The 22323-nt window shown below is 31.2% G+C and overlaps 2 protein-coding genes across 4 annotated transcripts in view; one reads left to right on the forward strand and one right to left on the reverse strand.

The window, feature by feature from the left end:
- Positions 1-331: 331 nt before the first annotated feature.
- LOC148629717 (ankyrin repeat and BTB/POZ domain-containing protein 1-like) lies at positions 332-17984 on the reverse strand. Of its 2 annotated transcripts, none has more exons than XM_088556086.1 (12): positions 17831-17984; positions 16426-16488; positions 14901-14956; positions 13856-14000; positions 12987-13146; positions 10686-10731; positions 9099-9215; positions 8420-8544; positions 7648-7740; positions 7061-7222; positions 5651-5851; positions 332-3919 (listed from the first exon to the last, which is right to left on the reverse strand). In XM_088556086.1, exons 1-12 carry the CDS (start codon positions 17884-17886, stop codon positions 3713-3715), a joined length of 1431 nt encoding a protein of 476 aa, XP_088412212.1. In that variant the 5' UTR covers positions 17887-17984; the 3' UTR covers positions 332-3712. The 2 variants fall into 2 exon arrangements, with proteins under 2 accessions (XP_088412212.1, XP_088412216.1); XM_088556090.1 differs by lacking the exon at positions 17831-17984 and adding an exon at positions 17610-17823.
- Positions 17985-18138: 154 nt separating this feature from the next.
- LOC148629718 (uncharacterized) overlaps positions 18139-22323 on the forward strand; it is a 39276-nt gene continuing 35091 nt past the window's right edge. Inside the window, exon 1 of one of the 2 annotated variants that reach the window (XM_088556104.1) lies at positions 18139-18355. In XM_088556104.1, coding sequence (XP_088412230.1) covers positions 18170-18355 — 186 coding nt within the window. In that variant the 5' untranslated portion in view covers positions 18139-18169. Of the gene's footprint in view, positions 18356-21259; positions 21405-22323 lie in introns of those variants that run through there. The other variant, XM_088556114.1, reaches the window with a different exon arrangement.

A 22323-nucleotide genomic window follows, 5' to 3' on the forward strand; every position in this document is an offset into this window, starting at 1 on the left:
ACACTTTGAAGTCAGTCTCACATCTTGACCAACACTCCGAGATCAATTGAAAAAGGAAACTATTGACAAAACTATATACAGTTCATTTTGCAGTACATACAAGTATAATCATTGATGTCTATCGATGCTTTGATGTCACTTATTCACCATGCAGAACGTAACAAATATAATGCAAAATCAATGAACATAGACGGACCTAAACAAATGAAAAAGTTTTAAGTGACAGTTTGCAACTCGATAATAGTTTTAATTGAAATGCTATTTCTATAGGTTTCACTGGCTTGGCTTCTTTAATACATGAAAAAATTTTGGCAATAAATACACAACAAAATAAATATATAAAACTTATTAGCAATAAATATATGACAACGTAACATTTCAACATTCATCCTGCATATAATATGGTCAAAAAATAATGTACACAAAAATCGTATCACATGTGCTAAAAAAAATTTAAAATAGTAAGCAAGATATTAACAAAACAAACAAACAAACAAAAATTATATAACGTTTCATAAAAATATCCGTAAAGGTCAAAGAATCGAACGTTTGTGTTTCATCTACGTCTATTTTACTAAATAACTTCTTGGTTTTATTTTTCTGTCACTTTTAAATTTCTATGATATAAGGAAACAAAATAAACACTTTTAAATACACTGTGAGACAGAGTGTGGATATATATATATATATATAAAGGTCTAGCATATATATATATATATATATATATATATATATATATATATATATAGAAAGGTCTAAAAAATTCCCAACGATATTAGAACTGTCAAATTTGCGATGCAAATTTTTGGTCGTTCCCTCCGCGGGACTCGAACTCGTACCGCTGACATCCATAGCAACACCGCGTGCACAAAGTCCAGCGCCCTAGACAACTCGGCCAGCTAGGCTATATTATATTATATATTTTCAGACCTTTCTATACGTTTACATATCTTCCCTGTAACAATTTGATCCGACGTTTATATATATTCCACCTGCAAATTGATTTTTGTACTTGTATCTGACTGTAATGACTTAAACATAGAAAACTTAGCTTTCATATAGACTAATAATCATTTTTTCTTCCAATTCATGAACGTCCATGAATTCAAGACTACTGTAATAAACGTCAATTGCTTATATAAACAAAGGAGACAAACTAAACAAGGTACTAATATTAGAAATATTGCTAATGTATATCTAGAATCAATATATTTAAAAAAAAAAAGGAAAACATTCATATCTGGTTTCAACAGTATGTCCTGCATTGGCCGTAAAACCAAAGCTTTAGAAATAAAAACTCCTTGTATTGTCAAGAATATGTCTGTTATCAATAAGTAGTTTTATTCAGTGTACAAAGTAACACAGCTAACATTATGTAAATAGTCATATATTAAGCACTTGAATCTATCCTGTGCATTTCATGGAGTGCATGTGAATCTTCATAATTATGGCAAGGCATTTAAAAGCTTTCACTTAAAATATTTTATGGTTTCACAATTGTAACTGTTTTCTTTTGTTAACCATCAAAATAACCACTTTAATTAAGACAGTAGCACTTAACTAATAAGTGAAATTAACTCAATTCAACCAAGTTTTTTGTTTTCATTCGAAAAATTTTAAAGGGAATAGATTTAAGTAAAAAAATAGTTTTTTTTAACTGAAATCAGCCACTTAACTCTGTTGGTTAGCTTTAAGTTTTCCTATAAAAAAAATCATGTGAACTGAATTTAAAATACATTTGACCTCCATAAACTAAGATTAATATTAAAACAATTTTGAAACTAATTAATATTAGAACCATCTTAATATAATGTGAAAGTCATTTTATCTTTCCAAAGAGCTCAGTTGATTCATATCTGAATTTGGTTGACTAAAGTTTTAATGAGATTATATACCAAAACATACCTGAGAGGAAATAATATCATCTCAATAGTTAGAAACCTTAAGGAGTTCAAATTTTCATTGAAAGTAGACTTACAAATGTTTTGACCTCCTGCCACAAAAACTACATAACTTCAGTCTAAGAATATTGGTTATGTAACTTAAATCTGACTGTCGATTTCATCTCAGTCTTGAAGAAGTTTCTCCAGTGTTGTAGCAATAACACTATTTAAAACGTTTTAAACCTGACCTTTCAACGATCTGACATCTTTAACAGCCTACATAAACGAGAGCTTGTGTTTGTTTTGAAATATAGACTGTATTTTAGTTTAAGGTTTAAGAGACACGATGTAAACAATTTACTCCATAAAAATAAATATAATTGTCTCATGCTAATAAATGATAACTGCTGATTAATTACAAAAATTTAATATTCAAGCATGCTGAATTAAACTAATGAATTTTTGTGAAGACCTTTTCTTTTGTTTTAACTAAAATAAAGTCATAAAATGCTTATAAACAATAGTTGACGAATTATTTGAAATTAAAAAATAATGTATTTCATATGGTAGAGTTCTTTTTAAAAACAAAATTCGAAAGATTTCATCATGAAAAAAATATGAAGCAAAACATGAAAAAGGAAGAGAAAAGATAGTTTTATTTTTATTAATGTAGTGATGGTGAGATTTGAATATAAAACCTTGATATTTTTAGCTTCCATCATACCATATTCATAGTATTCAGAGGTGTATAAAAATCTAGTTATGTGGCAGACAAATGCACAAAAAAGTACCCAGAAAATATTTTTTATGCTTAAAAGCACTCATCAACTTTTAACAGAAATATTCTGGAATAAGTATATCAGAATGAATAGAAAATCTAAATATTAAACAATTTGATAAATTGCTTCAAATTAACTGTGATTTGATTGATTTCCCATACGTTGGTGCCATTTTGTGATGGTAAAGAGAAGCTGCAAATAAATACTAATCATGCTATGGCACTTAACGCACATAAGACTTATTATAATGACAGTGCATACTAAGAGGGTTTTTTACCATATTACTATAGAGTGATTGGAAGAATAAGGTTTTAAGTAATTGAATTGTTTAACACAAAAGCCTAAAATCATTTTGTTTCTTCAAAAAAAAAAGAGGGGAAAAAACAGAATTTTAACTCTATGGTCAAAAGCAATTTTATCTGAAGCACTGGACATGTAATAGGTAACATCAACCTTCAGTAATTCACTATGCTTTGGATATCTAATTCAGTATATTATAATTGCCTTGATATCAGAACAAGTACAATACCTACAGTCAATATCATCAACTAAATCCTGAAAATTATATTGAAGAACATATTATGACATTAGTGATTGATCATTTATAACAAACTTTGAAATATCATCTCTCCATTTGCACTGATATAGAGAAACTAATCAAGAAAAATTTACTAATATATCAGAACATGTCTGCATGAATGTTGATCATGTATAAAGAATTGCATTTTTTATTCTTTCAATTCACATGAACTTTACATTATTGCACAATAAATGGCAAAAAAAAACCATAACCAGCAGACAGACGGATAGTACATTAAAGTCCAACCATGTGGTGTTCTCATCATCAAAAACACCTAAAATGAAAGTAAGTGCTGACATATAAAGTTATTTTACCTCAATATATAGTTTTCACTAGGTTTACCAATAAGTATATAGAAAATGTTTAACTGAAATCAGTAAATAGAAAATGTTTAAATGAGACATAAATGTAAAGAGTCATGCATAAACATACACGAAGGAATTCATTACATTCATTTTCAATATAATAAATTACCCTTCTATTTCAAGTTCTTCTAATAAATTGTCAATACGCCTGAGCCTTTCATTAGCTTCAGACATGTCTCCATATGTCTGAATACTGAAGGTAATGTGAAATCTGATGTTGTCTATAATATCAATGGAATCTGTTTCTTGTCTACCCTTCACTTCTGAAGCATCCTGCTTCACTAACTCGGCAAAGTCAGCCTGATCCAAAATCTAGAATTGGAAAGTAATTTGCAATATTTTAATTACAGAGTGGCTTGCGCAGACAGTTCTATAATGTTTATTAAAATATTTTATTTTCCTCAACGGATTTCAGCATGAAAGTTTCCTACTACAGAAATCAACCTGCCAAGTATTCAAATATTTCCCTATGCTAAGTTTCACCTGCCATGAATAACTTGAAGATGCCATTCTAAAGCCCTAGATTTATTATTAGGATGAACAAATTTCATAACATTGAAATATATTAACTTTTTATAGCATAAAGCACAATTATTCAGAACAAGTAATTGTATATTACAAAACGGTGTTATAGAGATAAAATTTAAAACATGTCTTTTAATTGACCATTTCATTTTTTTATCTTTCAATATAGAATAATCAAGGGAACCAAGGTTATAGCGGTAATCAAAAGAATGTAATCCAGGGACAAAGACCAGACATGGAAAACAGACATACACAACAAAGAACATAAAGTAACTAAAATCATACATACAAAGTAACTAAAGTAAATGAGCAACTCGGACTCCACTAAAAACTGGGAGCATGGACCAGATGCACAGGTAGGATAAGCATCCTCTGCTTTTCTAGAAACACCTGCCGAGTTGCTCATAAAAAGTTTTACAAAAAGATTTATCTTTAAATGGACAACTTGACAGAGAAGAAGCCAATAATCTCAATGAAATACCTAATCTAATTTGGAATAAAGCACACATTGAGATTTTTGGAGTTCTACAGAAAGAATTGCATGTGCCTTCACGATATCTTATAATGTTTAATATATAACCAGTGTAATACAACACAACATGTTTTTCTAATGGCATTTTCTTTTGAGAGGCCAAAATTAACAACATTAAAATCTATGATTTTTGTATCTGATTTGTTTGTTTGTTTGTTTGTTTGTTGGGGTTTAACGTCCGAGCAGCAATATTTCAGCTATATTCAGACAATGAACATGAAATGGATGATAAAATGAACATGAAATGAAGAAAAAAAAAAGGATGGATCACAAGGATAATAGGGTCGACAAATTTTGATTGCCACTGGAAAAAGGGGGGATGGGTAAGGTAGGGCAATTTAGCCTCCTGTGGCGGAGCGCAAAGGTTCCTACTCCTATCGAATACCACAGCAGGGTTCTTTAACGTGCGAGGAATGTGGCATCTTTCCCAACACGGTGCACCACTATGGTTTGCGGTCAGTTTTTCCGTATTATAGCCTGACAACCCCAGCATGTAACATGCCAGGGGTACCCCATTCCACCACCTGGGGCACACATCCCAGTTGCTCTGTGGGCAGAGCACCTAGCCCCTGGCTAGGTTTCTGAGCACTTTTTAGTCGCCTTATACGACAATCTTAGCGCTGCTGCAGGCCTATTCTTTTAACACCTGGACCTGCACGGGGATCTGATTTGTTTATAAAAAGAATAATTTAATAATTATAATTTATAAAAAGATAGATATTATTTTAGAAAGGCATTATTACATTTATCTCCTAGACAAATATTGCCCTCTGCTTTCTGAAATTGAAGGCATTGCATTAATTCATTTTTTTGGTAAAGAATAATATGAAGTGCCTATTTTAATTAATGGGAAATCATTGTGTGCATATTGTATGAAAACTTTTTCAACAGGTTCATTTTTTTTGTGTGTTTGCAATCAATCCTAACATACTTTTTGCATTATTTTTCTGATGTTTATTCAAGTTTGATGTGAAAACCAACATTACCTCTTCTATATTATTGGCAATGAACTCAGCACACTGATCTTCTAGTCTTGGCAGCGAAAATAATCTGGCAGTTCTTGTCACCTGGACTACATTACTGGTATTTAGATGTTTGGCAATACAATTAGCACAATGTCTTTTCAAACCAGGAAGTAAATAAAGATCAGCACAACACAAAACATCATAGACTGTATCCTCTGTCAGCTGTAAAGTTAATAATATACTTACAAGAGTTCAACAAAGTTAGAAAAAAGAGAATATTTGCATAAACTAAATAGAAGAAATATGCCATCTTTATGTAGTATAGATTTTGAGTACTGTAATCATACTGTGGGTTTAATTTAAGTGTTTGATATTGAGTATCGTATTCGTAAAATGAACATGTCTACAGGTGTTCATTTTAGCTTGATTCTTATTAAGAGACTGTGACCAGTAGTTGTTAAATTCAGAGTTGGGATATAATTGAATTATAATATTAATAAGTATAGGTACATGCTGTCTGCTAGTAAAAATGTCTGAGGGAAACCTGAAATGAAATTGTAAGGGTGGAAGGTGTGGGGAAAAACCTCTGAATGGAAGAATGAATCCTAACAAGACCTTTTATTTTTCAAGTATCACAACATACAAATGACGTTTTCTTGTCTACCTACTTCATACAGATATCAATGAGCTCATATAACATGCACTCAATTTATTCAATGTTGGTTGGGCAAAATTTTGTCTAGATATCTTCATTTACATTGAATCTTAGAATTACAAACTCATGAGGCCAACAAAAATAATTTCTTGGTTTCAGATCCTTCATCTTTTTTTAAGGTGCTTCATTATGCACTTACATGTACATGTATATAATTTGATTTGATTGTTTATTTCTGGGCAAGATTTATTTTCCATAAAATAACTTGGTACTGTGACATCATTAACATTAATCGGTCCCCAGTCTACAAAACTCCAATTAAATAAGGCTTTGATGAAGAGATTAATTTTGATTTCGACTTTAATAGATAAGAAATTAAATTATAAGGATTGTTTTGAATTTTTGACTAAGTTATCCTTGCATAACCAATTTAGGGGCAGTTTTTGCTTGTTCATAAATCATTTCAAGGTTCATGAAGGGTAAACTACCCCATAGTTGGTTATTTCGAACAGCCTGGTCAAAAATTAAAACAATCCAATAATCAATAAAATAAAGAAAAAAATGTACATCCTCAATCTCCGAGTAATTGTGAGCAATGTAAAAACCACATTCATCATCTTTAGGGTCATGAAAAGGTAAACAAAAAATGCCTCCTTTCTTCTTAGGGTTTTAAAGAAAACTTTCCCACGAACCAAGAACTTTGAAAAGCACTTAATTTTTTTAAAAAGATCTAATGGTTGAAACATCATTAATTTATGTTCTGCTTCTTAAAATACCTCACAACTGTCTTGGTAGATGTAGTACATGATCTTTGTGAACGTATCAGCATTGACTTCACATAGTCTGACAACAGGAACATTGCCATTAGAGGTGTCGTTCTCTCCAAAATGATCATGCAACATAGCCTTGAAATAGTCACTTCTTTCACAGAAAAATACCTGAAATGTAAATGAACATGCAGTTAGAAAAGATCTTGTGGCAATGTTTTTTTTATTGGGGGTAAATTAAAAAGCTCTTTTCAGTAGGGTATAAATATTCAAATAAGAATTTGTTTTACTTACACAAAGATTAGCATAAATAATCTTCATTGTCAACTTACTTTTCAAGTATACAAACAATTTTGGGTTTTACACTCCACATGAGAATCCTACCAGTAACCAAACTGACAAAACTATATTGTTTCTATTTTTTTGTGTTTATATACTATTTGGGATAATCTAGAAGTAGTTAAAAATGAAACTTCTTTGAAATTTTATTATTGATGAGTGGTGATTTATCTCAAGCTGCAAATATGTTTAATACACATGTATTTTTATATTAAACTAATCTAACTTTTAATCCACAGAACATATTGTTCCATTACCTTGTGACACAGAAAATTATGTCCGTCAACAGAAAAACATAGATCTGGATAGACAGATTCATACTCTGGCTCAAATGGAAGTTCACCGCACATCTAAATGGGAACAAAAGCAAAAATGGTTAAAATACAATAAAATAAATAATCATGATAGTGATAGAAAAGAAGTATTTCGATGCAAAAATTTAAAAAAAATTACAATAATACTGTTGTATGTTTAAACTTGTTATATTTATGAATGGGTCCCAGATATTTTTCTTTATACCGGTAAAAAGAATACTTTTTTTTTCAAATTTAGGTTCAATCTTCTTTTCATTCAGATAGAGAAAAAACTGTTCAGAAGAGGCAGCAGATTTTCTGTTTGAAATTCAGAATAAAGATCACAGTCTTTAAATTTTCAAAATTATTGAAAAAAAAATCTGTGGTTTAAACTCCAATGTTTTACTTAGATCAAGAAACTACAAGACAAAAATTCTTCATTTTATCAACTTTGATACACACATAATTTCATTGCTCAAAAAAACAAATCAGCTTATATTTATTTATCATCAGCACAAAACTGGCTAGAAAATAAAAATAACTTTAGTAAAAGGTTGGTTTAATCAATGATACAACATCTCCCTTTATTCAATAACTCCGGTCTTATTCAAATACATGTACTTTAATGCATTTGGAGCACAATTTGTAGATAGACAAATAGCATCTATATAACATCAATCAATAGAGATAGAATTGATATGTTAAAAAGATAACATGCTACCTGTAACGAACTTACATATGTACATAGTTCTGTAGGTAATGCTAGATCAGCCAATCTACTTAGGTCCATCTGTAAATCCTGACTGTCTAGAGGCTGTTCTATCACTAGGGTTGTCACTTTTACACCAAGTTTGCTGGATTCTTCAATTATAACAAGTTTAACTTGTACTAGAGTATACAATTAGAAACAAACATTCAAATGGGCCTAATACAGCTCAATTAACTAGTAAAGTAACGTCATATAAAAGAGGATTAGTATGCCTTATCAAACTTCTGTATCTATTTTCTACTGTAAATCAAGTGTAAACATTTTAACTTTTTATTCCCAAAGGACCAGAGGGTTCTGTTTACGTCAACAGGATTTACTGTTCATTTGGCAATAGTGAAACATCTAAATTTGCAAAGTTTTGCCCCTCTGATTTTCATTGGCTTATAGAAGTTCAGATGTTTGCTGGGATTCCTGATACTGTGTGCTCAAATGACTAGTGACAAACATATATGGTTATTCATTATGATTATAAAGGCATCTTAATGGTTCAGGATAATAAACATTTGTTGAATGTTCATTTAGAAATCAGTAAATTCATTACCTCTCGACACTACATTGCCCCAATTAATAGCTGGTACCTTGGGGTAATAAACATACTGTTCCTCTCATAACCATTCTACAAATGTGTATCAATAAACCAACAAACCCCATGATATTGTCTTTTTCACTCTGTCCACAATCAAATCTTGTAGTTTAATAAGCTGGCATTGTTTGGCAAGTAAAAGGCAGTCGTCTATATCATCAATGTGAGTCTCTAATCTCCCTGTCAATTACATCCAAATGAAAACAATGATTAATGACAACACAAATTTAAAATCTCTTTCACCATTTGTTCATTGTAAAAAATGGCAATAAAAAGCTTCACTGAGTGCAGCATAATACAACTACAGTGGTTGAACCATGAACAGTGTGAACACAAAGTTTAAGATACAATTAAGCATAAGGACTTACAATTCATCATGGACACATCAAATAGTTTGAATACTATACTGCACAAAATTTTAAATTTAAAATTAAATTAGAAACGTAAAATCAGACCAAAAATTAAAAAGTCAATTTTTTCAGGAGTGGCCCCTTTGACCCCTTATAATTCGAAAACCCTAAGAGATATCTGAAATTTGATTGAAAAAGCAGGAAAGGATTTTTAAGAGGAATGCAATAAAAAAAAAAAGAATTTTCGAAATTGGCCAAAAATAAAAAAGTTGAATTTTTTGGGCTCCCTTTAACTTGAAAATGGTCAAAAGCACATAAGATGTCCTGATAGATTTGTTTTCCAGAATTAAATAAGGAACACAATAAAAAAGAGAATAATTAAAATCGAAAACAAGAAACAAAACATTCCACATTGGTTTTCATAAAACACTTATTTTTACCCTTTTTGGCCCCTCTTTCTAAAATGGTAGGTGCCACACAGTTCAAATTAAATAGGAACCTTCCTTACGTGGTAAGTAAAATCATATCAAAATCAAAATGTAGTCACGTTATGATCTACATGTAGGTCATGTGATCATGGTGGAAATGCTGCATTAGGTCACTGAAGTTAGTCTATCAAAACATCAACAAATCACAGTCCTCTGAAACACATTTCATTCTTTGTGAATGACATTTCAATGTTGATTTGCTAGCGTGATCATGTCCTTCAATGCTTGGCCAAAATCACTGTGGCCGAAACTGTCATTCTATATGTGTTGTACAGCCAAGTGGTATTTTGAACACATTCATTGCCAATGGGATTATCATATTCTTGATTCAGTTCCTCTTTACAGTAAATTGTTTTATAATTTAAAACCAGGTAATTCATACCAAACTTCAACAGTGGTACTGGTTATGAAGTCTTATGTATTTGTTTACTAATGCAAACAATACACTTTACACCTTCTTTTATGTGGGAGATCCTAACATTTGACCAAAATATTTGACATTTCTATGTGCTCTCATGTATAGTACCCTTAGACTGTAATAGAATAGAGATGTTTCTTTAGAAGTATTAGTGACTTTGTTGCTTTAATGATTTACGTAAGCGTTTACAATCGATGAATACAATGAAAAGTGACTCGTTCACTACAATGATTGTGGAAGTGCAAGCATGGTTTTACACTAATTAGATATCTCTTTTGTTTACAAAACGAATGTGTCACGCCGTGTTAAAAGATATGAATAGACAATGTGTACTATAGTTGAAGGTTTAAACTTGATATTTTAGTACACCCAATTAATTGTCTTTTTCACATACCTGTATATAAGTACTGTAATATGGACTTGAAGGCAAATGGAGTTATCTACAATTATATGAAGAATTAAACTTGCATATGTAAACTTTTGTAATGCCATTCAGTAAAATATTGTACCGGTAATTGTTTTAATTATAGTTTACAGTTGATAAAAATGAAATTTTTCAGGAAACAAAATTTGAAAAAAAGTTTAAAAATATTTTTTTCACTGACAAGGTTACCTTGAATATCTTAACTCATCCTTTAGACTCATCAAGTCTTTTATTTCAATATTTTAAGTATGTTATATATATGGATTTGATATGATTTAACATTTTTTATATGAATAGATATTATAAATAGGTATATTTGTTGATAGATGCATATCAGACTTAGACTATGACTTTTAGGACTTTCAGTACTTTGATTTTCATTTAGACACACTGTACATCCTGGGACCTTTATTCTCTCTGTTCTAATAATTGGTTATTTGTGAACTCCTTTGTGAGTTAAATTTTACAATTTTTCTTTGAGGAGACATATTGAATTTCCAGTCTCACATTTCGTATTGACAGTTTCAATTTATTCTAGTTATGGATATTCATATTTAAAGGTTAGTTACATTTCTTATATTCTGTTCTGATGCATTCTACTTTCTATAGTTTTATCTTTTGGTATGAAAGACGTATGATTTTCAGAATGAATGCAGATATTCTTTTCATTGGTATGAAAGTTTAGACTTAAAAGTATTTTATTGGTATAATAGTTATAGCACTTGAGATATAGCTATAACTATAGGTAAAGATTCAGATATTGAATCTAAATATACAGAATATATTATTTTGATATTAATACTTTGGTTTTGCATCTAGCAATATTGGACATAATCAACTATATAGATATGAAGAGGTTATTAATTTCATTCACATCCTGTATAAGTTATATATAGAGAATTTGGCTAATTGAGATGCAGCCAGCTAAGCACCTGTAATCAGTTTGTCTTATAATTAACTTGTACTTTTCAATTTCAGTGACTGAGCGTAGATCAGTGATATGAAGTGTTATATATAATAAGATTTTGCAAACTAATTGATTACAAGAAGTAGACTTGGTACTTTTGTACATTGTATACGAGTAAAACATATTTAGAGATAAATGGTGAATTTCAAAATGAATTGACTTGACAGAATGATTTATATTTTTCATTTTAAGTAACAAGAGACAATTAGAGTTATCTATCTTTGTATGTGAATTGCATGCTATATGTATTGTCTTTGTCTTTTGTCAATGTCAAAGTTTGTGTTTATTATGTTACAGGGTGTTTCTTAATCTCCAATAAATCTATAAGAATACTAGCAGATAGTTTGTCATATTCGTGACGATACTACTGTACAAGTATAAAAAGCAATCAAAGTTCTATTCTATACTTATTCAAAAAGTACATTTTGTGGAAGTAAGTCAGGTACATGTAATTATCACAGTTGTCTTAAGTACCAGTCAACATAAAATTCAGCCACTACCAACGATTATGTGATTCATGGTCTAAAAAACCCACTAAACAAACAACGTTTTTTTCAGTCAACATATGCTATACATTAACATAACAGTAATCATTTCTGCAATCAGATTTGCACCATTTAGAAAATCATACATTTATCTCCCACCAGAAACAACCAAACCAAAACAAATCAAGAACAATAACTCTTGCAAAATGCCAATGTCATGTACAATCTATATAATTTTCATTTCAAAAGCGCAACAACCAAACGAAAAAAACTACAACTGGTTTTATGATCAGTAACTGTTTCTGAACAAGGAATAAAACTGAATCAGACAGGTTTTTGATATGCTTGTATCACCTTCTGTCTGATTTTTATAAAGACTGCTACTTAATATAGTAACAGCAAGACATTATCATGCTTTTTTTAATATAGTAACAGCAGATCACTATCAAACTCAATCTAATTAAAAGCTTTTCCTTAATTGCTCTTGGGCTTTTGTTATGGCACATGCCACATATTGATGAGAAATTGGCTTTTAATAAGATTGTGCCACTTTTATTTTTGATATATGGACCATCACCTTTGGACTTAATCCTCACTGCATATGAAATTTTACCAGGTCAAAAAATAATGAATTAACCTTGTTAAAACTCCATGAAATATCCTGCATATCTAACATCCACATGCCAATTACACTATATAAAATAATATAGAATATGTGTTCTCATAGGCTTAGTTGGTGTTATGGATAGTCAGAAAAACAAACAGATGGACAAAGAATTACCTTCAATGTACAAAAGACATTTATCAACTTATCTCTACCTTGTGATGACCAAGAACAATATCTTGCTTGTCCTTCCACCTAGTCCTGAATAGGTCAGAAAAATAGTTACATCTGGAGGCTATTATACATCTGTGTGCAGGAAACTTCTCCCCATGAACATTAAATACTATATCTTTGTAGTTACCACTTTCTGTTAATCTAACAATACAAGGATAAAAAGTTTCTAAAACTTACGGTGGGAAACAGATATCAGACAAGTCTGAAACATTTGTGTTAGGCTAATACAAGTAGATGCAAAATGTTTTTCAAACCCTTGAGTATGCTTTCTTTTTCTCTCTCTATTTTCCTCTCAATTCTTCGGGCATTGTACAACTTTCATCCAGTTGTTTCTGAAATAAACTGCTGTCAACAGCAATGAAAATAATATGTGCCAGTGTATAATTTAATTTATAATACATGTATGTGTGTTTTACTGATCCTGGCAGACTGTATCCAAACAAAGAAAATTAAAATGAATTAGGTAGAAGCTCATTCCAAATTTGAAATAATTTATTTACCTTGAACCATCACTACACTGAACTACATGTATGGCCATGTGTACTTTTAAAACTTTTTTAAATACACAATGTGTACTTTTAAAACTTTTTTAAATACACAACTTAGATGCACTTGTCAAACCAAGCACATTATTCATATATAATGTACTTGTGCCTTGTATTTGCTGTATATATATGTATATCACACTAAATGATCTTTTTTCGTCAGTAAGACAGATTTTTGGTTAATACAATGTACATGTCAAATTGCATCAAAATTGACATAAAAGGACTCCAGAAGATATCTGGTTTATATTTATTCAGTGTTCAGCTTTAACCAATTCCATTGTACATGTACACTTTCTTTATACCTTCTTAGAAACTCTTCATACTGATCTCTCCTCATAGTTTTAGCAGAAATAGCATTATATGTTTTCAGTAGATTTCTGATTCTGTTGTTCAATGCTCCATAAAGACATCTTTCACCATCAAAAGTATTGGCTTGGCATTTAGCTCCTAAAATCAACCAGATTGGTATGAATAGTGAATACCTTTATGCCTAATACCTAATGCCATAGAAAAATTTGAAATGCACAAAACTGTAAAAGTTCAATAATTCCTACAAAGTTTATTGAATTAAAAAAGTGTTTTTTAATGCACATTTACATTTCCTTACAATATACGTTTATCTTATCATATCAATTATAGAAGCAATTTGTCCAGCAGTATGAGGGATGTGTCTACAAGGAATCACAAATGGACAGACATAATGTATATTGTATATACAGCTACTATAATCCCATTGTGCTGGTAAAAGGAATTTAATTGATCATATTCATCAAGACTGTACAATGACATCAAAGGATCTTGATTTGCCCCCTTGTTTGTGAAAGTAAATGTGAAATACCACTGTACAAATGAATGTCTATCCATCTGTCAATACATTATACAAAAACTTAATGCATGTCTAAATTAATTGCAGTTTTATTACAGGTCTGGTACATTATGTAGGTGACTGCAATAATAAACATTCCGGATACTCAACTGATCACATCACATCATCAATTGTGTATCAGGACTTGTTGTGTAGGAATTGTTAGTCATTATTAAATGCCTTTTAAGCTTTCAATTGGTATGTACAAAGTATAAGCAAGAAATTGGTATGTACAAAGTATGAGCAAGAAATTGGTTTACTAATTAAAATTGAATAGTACCATATATGAATAGTAATACAAAAATATATGTGTTCTAAATGTACATGTTCATGTAATAGAGACAGCATTTCCTCATTTTCCTATGTATAGTTTAGAAAGATGATATCACTGTACATGTACATTTTGTACCTGTGGATAAAGTACATGTTATTTGTTATGTACATGAGTATAAGTTTACTCTGAATTTTAACACATATCTTACCATTCTCTAAAAGAAATTTCACTAATTCTTCATGACCACAGAGACATGCATAATATCTGAAAGAAGACAGTAATGAAAAAAGTTGAGAAATTAAGTGTTATAATCTGAATGGCTAATTAACATTTACATGTATGTAAAAATTTAAACTAATCAATCGTGCATTGTCATAACTGATGTTTTGATAAACATATTTAATTAAACTTATATTTCAATACACATGTACATGTATATTTTACAGTAGGCTAGTTAAATGAAGGTGTAACCCTGAAAATAATGTTTATTTTTTAAGTTGCTATGACAATGTATCCATTGGTACCAGTATATGAAATATTCTACAATGCAATGTAATGTATAAGTCCAAAACATTTATCAAGGTCAAGAGAGTGTATCTACTAACTAAGCTATAGACTGTAATTCCAAATTCTGCACCTGATACTTACAATGTTTGTAACAAACAATTTGGCAATGTATATATAAATACATGTATTGACTGTGTAGCCATGAAACAACTTTGATATATTTGGTGGGCCATTATTATTGAACACTTTGATCTTTGTTTATTCTGAGAACAATGACGAGACATTGTCTCAGATTATGCTTGGACATGAGCTGAATACATTCTTAGAAACCATGGAGCAATCTTCCCATGCTAAGTTATGCCATGCACATGTTGTGCAGCATTTATCTCTATATAACACATCCCAGTGATTGATGTGAGTGATACAAGCTGTCATACCATAGCATCAATACCATACATGTATATTATCATAAATTACCCTTGATTATGTGTACATGTTGAGTTTATAATTAGTGTTTAAGTTTTGTTGTCTTGATTATGTGTGTTTATAGCATTTACATGTAAGTAGCACTCCAGCTAAGAACCATGCAAAATGTGATACATGGTTGGAAAGCCTACATATTTTCATTTTTGATATTTTGTTTAAAATGCTTTAGTAAACAGAAATTAACATTTGGTTTTTCATATAACCCGTGCTCATAGGAGATAAAAAGTATATAGAATGCACTGTAGATTTCAAAATTAAGGGAGATAACTCTGTGATTGACACTCAAATAAAATAGAATCTATAGGATTTTTAATGTTGATTATCTCTTAAGAGCAGGTAGATTTGAATGAATAATTACACATTTCATAATATAGACCCATAAAACAACTTAATTACAAAAGTAAAAATATATCGCCTTTTTAGGGGTGTATCATATTTTTTCAATTTTGCATGATTCTTACAAAGACTGCTACTTAATATTTGATATATTGTATTCATTAATCTTTGTGAGAGGAAATTAAGAAATGAATGAATGAATGAACATGCACACTTTATGCATAATTGTACCATACAAAGATTTAATGTTTGTGTTAGTGGCAATGTTTCCTGAGTTATATGCAGTTACTTTTACAATTTTCACAAAACACATCTGATGTATGTTTTATTGCATAGAAAATATGAGTTGCAAACTACAAGACAAATAAATTACAATATTTTATTTTTAATATACATGTACATACAGTGGTGTACTGTCCCATTTATCTCTAACATTAAGTTCAACTTCTTTTTGCTCTACTAAGTATCTGAAATAAAAACAATGTATTTGTATATACAGATCCTACAAGTACATGTAAAAACAATTCAAAGCGCATTTATTAAAAACTCTACAATCATCCCTCATGTCTTTGTAATAATTTCAATTCCCTTTAGTTTATAAATCTTCATGTTCTAAAGTGCAAGCATGTACTGTAATATAAAAAAACAAACCATAAACATTACAAAATATCATCCTACTAAAAACACCCTTAACATACATGTACATGGACATGTAATGGTCCCTCTCATTTTTACTGACATTAAAAGGGGATTTTGAAAATAACATGTATAGCCAAGATCATATTTCTTCTCTTACTGAAGCACCAATGAGTACAATGTACATCTAACATAATAATTTCAACAGTTTGGCCTAGGAACTTTGTATGTAATAAAATTTTCCACAGAAATTTCCAATGTTGAAAAAGACTTCTTTACAAAATCACATGTACACATGTACATGTATGAACTATAAATGTATTGTCAGGTAAGCTTGTTGCCAAATCCTATTGATTTTTTTGTAAATTGAATATTGTACTGTATATTCAAAATGTGTGTTATTTTTCAATAAATTATGTTTAAACTAAATGTACATGTACTGTCACTGAGTAACCTACATAAGTACACGTACATGTACATAACATTATTTTTTCCATAGTTCCAAAGATACTTTAGTACAATCTTTTTAGCAAATATATGATTAAGTGCCACTATCCCAATATTTTTTTTTCCTGTGTGACAAAATTACATCTAGAATAAATACATATATACACTTCCTTTGAGAATACGCACACCATTAATGTGTACATTTGCGCATACACATTTACATGTACACAATGTAGGAGAAACATTTGGACAGATGTACATCTACATGTACAAAATGTATTTACATGTACACATGTACCGACAAACTGCCAAACATGGTGTACTAGAATTAGCCCTTTCAGTAATAATTTGATAAAGCAGTTACTAAAACTCAGCATGTCAAATAATTTTACAACAGTATAGAGATACGTGTAATTTCGTGAATAATTTCAATTGCAAATCATTTGAAAAAACGCCAACAGGATACATGCACGAAATATGTAAGAAGAAAATGTATACAACGTACATTATGAGTTATTTCCTTGGTTTAATATATTCCTAATATTTAGGCCGTTGGCGGTTGCATCTTGGAAAGCTAATATTTTGATTTTGCTTAGTCTTCTCTCTGTTATGGTGAGACATCCTAGCGAACGAAAGTTTCAACATATTGTTCACACAACTTTCACAAGTCACAACGCAAATACAATTTAAATATTACAAAGAAAATGTGTTAAATATTGTTCTTACTGTACTTTCTGCAAATCACCGCGTTTGCAACTTGAAAAGAGGTCTTGAACATCCATTTCAGGTACGACCTTCTAGCTTTAAAACAAATTTTACGCTTGTTTTGACTTATGTTTATGTTTTGACGAAAGTCGCTTGTATCAACAAAATTTGCACTTAGTTGCCCCCTTTCCCATCTAAATTAATCTGTTTGAGTAATATAAATACGCTTAAATTAATAATTAATATTAGTAAAATTAGTTAAGGGTGTTATATACGTAGAAATAAAAGACTCGAAAGCTAACTTTAGCCTCTTACCCCAAAGAAAATATATAACTTTAGAAGTCACGTGACTTCAATAAAATGAAAGTTGTTTTTGTACTTTTTGCAATGATTACCAGCGTTATACTCTTTATCAAAAAGGTTTTAGGTAAATCTAAAACTAAGGAATTAGTTATTTTTTCTAGATATCCATGCCCTGGTACAACGAAAACACGGCTCATTCCAGATCTTGGAACTGAAAATGCAGCTTATGCTCAACTGAAAATGGTGAGTCGTCTTATGTTTATAAACCTGTAAATATTGGCGTGTATTATCATAATGATCGTCACCACTGCAACATTCTACTACCAAATGCTCATCACTGTTATTTTACCACCATTGCCATCGTCTTCGTAACATTTTGGCAAGAGCTTCATTTTGACAAGGAGTAATCAAGGGAACCAAGATTTTAGCGGAAATCAAATTTTGAATGTAATACAGGGACAAAGACCAGACATGGAAACAGACAAACACAGCAAAGAATGCAAAATAACCAAAATAATACATACAAAGTAACAAAAGTTAACGAGCAACTCGGACTCCACTAAAAACTGCTGGGAGCATGGACCACTGAGGTGCACCTGTTGGGTAAATGTCCATTGCCTTTCTAGTAACACCCACCGAGTTACTTATAAAAAGTCAAGTCCATGGTAGACAAAAGAGGAAAGGAAAAGTATGACACGTTGAGCAAATCGGTTACCATGGTGCAGATGGAAACACTGTAATGACCCACAAGGTCATTGATATCGACCGTAAAACGTCAGTAGTGATGGCTACAATCTTGTAGCAACATAACCCTGCCCCAGAAGCCTAATTATAAAAAGTCCAACACGATTCAAAACGTCTGCGTTGTTACGGAATGCTCTAGCATGACGTATGAGTTGTGAATTGAAAACTTCATACGCAGGTGCTGAAGGGAAGTTGCCACAGATGAAAGGAAGGTTGATAATATGGAATGAAAAGTCGTCGCATTTGTCGTACATCCTATAGTGTGGTCAATAATTTTTCTTTAGCATCGATCTCTAAGTGAAGGTCAAGATACTTGTACGAGGCTGACTTCACAGTGTCTAAAGTGTCCTTAATTTTAAGTTCTTTGGGATAGATGTGTCAAATCCCCGAAACTAGGATTGTTTAACGATAATACGTCATATACATGGCAGAAACTTAGGTTAAAGTATCTAGCTAAACGATGTTCCTTCTTTTGGATCAGATCAACTACAAAGTCCGCCTAATAAGAGTGAAGGAGTAGGTGAGCAAGTAGAGGAGCACATTTTTCCCATTGCCGACCGTTCGTTGAAAAACGCGTCCACCACACTGGACAAGCATGTTGTCGACCAAAAATTCCAGCATTTTGATAACGTCTTCTGCGGTATATTAAGAAGATGATTTGGAATTATTTTTTTAACTAAGTATGTGGAATCTCTACCAAGAGCTACATATTTGTATCTAGGTGTACCGTCTTTTTGGAGTAACAACGATGTATAATGTTTTTAAGTCGGGACTTTAACTGAGTATGGAGAAATATTAGTATAAACAGATGAACAATCATTGCTTTTAATGCTATTGTATTCTGATAATAAACTTGAATTGAGGGTTTCCAGGAGATCTTTCGAATTTTTCAGGATCCACATTGAATTAATATCACTACGGGAGTAACAAGTGTCGTGATAGGACTGGAGACCCTCTTTGACTGCTGTGAGTATAGAAGTTAAAAATTTGAAAAGAGGTTTGGTGGTACATTTTGCAGACCCAGCTATGTAGCGTTGTTTGTATGGATTCTTGTTGAGTTTAGAAATCCAGTACATAGATGGTAGGTCACAATCATCGTCCTTGGTAGAGAGACCAAAAGAGGATCGCGCAGATATATGGTTTTCCACTATCTCTATTTTGGAGAGTGTAATGGCAGTATATGTCATACTACTGCTATTATTTTCTACGTCTACATCTGATAATGAACATTGGATGTAATACGTTTTGCAGACAAAAGCAGTTTTGTTTTGGGCTTTGTCTGCTAGTACGACAACATATTTGTCACGTATAGTAGACAATACTTTTGCTGCATCGAGGTCTTAGAAAACTGATGTAGCATTGACCCACTCTGACAGAGAATCTGTATTCTTGTTCTTGTTTTATCATTTTTTTGCGTAGTCCTCAACAGCATCCATAAGAACTTTAAAGTTATACTTCCAATTTATGGAGCGTAGGTCACGGTACTTGGGACTTTAAGAAAGGACCTTACGGACTGTTTCGTTTTTGATGATGTTTAAATGACGTGATGTGACCGACAAGGATTTTTATTGTAGACTATAATTTAACTCCTTGGTTTTGATTACAATTAACCTATATATTATGTACCTCAGTAATGAGATACGGAAGTAGAAGTACTCATTACTTTTCATTTCTTGCATATAACTCGAATGATTTTAAACTTTAAGAAATTTAAATATATATTGTCATGTTAACAAATATTAAGTAATATCTAGATATTTGAAGTCCAGAATAATTTCTGATTTTGTATGTTCGTAACTTTTAGTCGACCATGTGAGAAACTTATATCACTAATTTTAGAATAATAAATTTTATTTGATGTTAAAATCTCGGTTTGCGAATTTAAAGAGTAATCAAGGGAACCAAGATTCTAGCGGAAATCAAAAGAATGTAATCCAGGGACAAAGACCAGACATAGAAAACAGACACACACAACAAAGAACACAAAATAACCAAACTAATACATACAAAGTAATAAAAGCAAATGAGCAACTTGGACGCCACTAAATTGTCAGTTACACATTATTTTGTATGTGATTTACATTTATACTGAATGGTGTAGATTTTTATACCATGCTCTATCCTCTTTATGGTCCATTCCCCATTATTTCCCTTCTTTCTATTTATAAAACTTCGTCCCACATTTTAAACTGTCATTGGGTCTATAAGTCTCGTTCTAGTTTAATTTTGTCTACCGGAATTTCTGATGTAGAATGTATTGAAATCCGAAGACCGATCGGCATTTGTTGTTTACTTCTGGGATCTCGAAAAATCTATGCAAAACTTCTATTTTACGCCTTTTCTAAACACTTTTATCTTCTGGGAATACGTATTTGTCATTTTTCTTGGTATTTTAAGCGAAAATATGTTTCGCGTTTATATACTGAACTGAACGCCCTGAAAATGACTAATCGTTATATGCATTTGAATGGTAGACGGACCCATTCTAGTGAAACCACGGAGTCACATGGCGAGACTGACTGATATGATTAATATATACACATAATAAGTAAGTTATAATAATAAGCGTAAACGTAGATTACAAAACGTTCATACTTTTAACATTTTTCAAATCTACAGTAGAGCATATTATCATTTTAAAATCCAATTCTCCCCAACTCAATTTACATTGTAGGATACCATTTCCCAATCCTTTCTATCCACACCATGTACCCCATTCATACGTAATTACTTTACTAACAATTGGCCGAATATTGTTTCAACAGTCAGCCATTTCTGTTTAAATTGACCTGCATATTTCATCCCATTCACTATGTATGCTCCGAAAACCTGATATAACCCACCATTTCGCTTTAAAATGCCCGTACCAAGTCAGGTAGATAGTGGCTAATTTCATTTTTCCGAATTATTTTTGACTTAGATGTATTATTATATGTCCCTCCGATTTTCTAATATGATTTCGTGAATTGTGTTGATACTTTCATTCATGCAAGAGTCGCCATTCATTTATTCTGGAATACATTTCCACACACTCAATCAACCGTTATTTACGTCTAAAACCGCGGAAATTCATTTCTAACAACTTAAAACCGTCGATTATCCCTATAAACTTCACCATATGCACTACCCGATCGCTTGATCATGACGACTGACGTGAAACAAATTCAGAAACTAAGACAAAAACAAACAAAAAACGAAGAACAGAAAAACAAAAAAAGTGAAAAGACAAACAATTTAAAACAAAACAAAAAGGTATAGATTTGTTATGGTCCTGAAACATCTCCATATATCGATGTAATCCGCCCGACAAAGTTTCAGTGCCTGTGTCCTAAATTTATTCGTTTAACTATATTAAGGTTTAATTTGATTTCTTAGCTATATTGCGCCTAATCACCAAAACGTATTAATTACTTGATTCAAGTACGTTTAATAAGATTGCTTCGGTTGCCTGTAAAACTATTTTTGGT

Source organism: Perna viridis, chromosome 1 (genome assembly GCF_037379345.1).
Source record: "Perna viridis isolate PV_CMFRI_1.1 ecotype Kerala chromosome 1, ASM3737934v1, whole genome shotgun sequence".
NCBI classification, from domain to species: domain Eukaryota; kingdom Metazoa; phylum Mollusca; class Bivalvia; order Mytilida; family Mytilidae; genus Perna; species Perna viridis.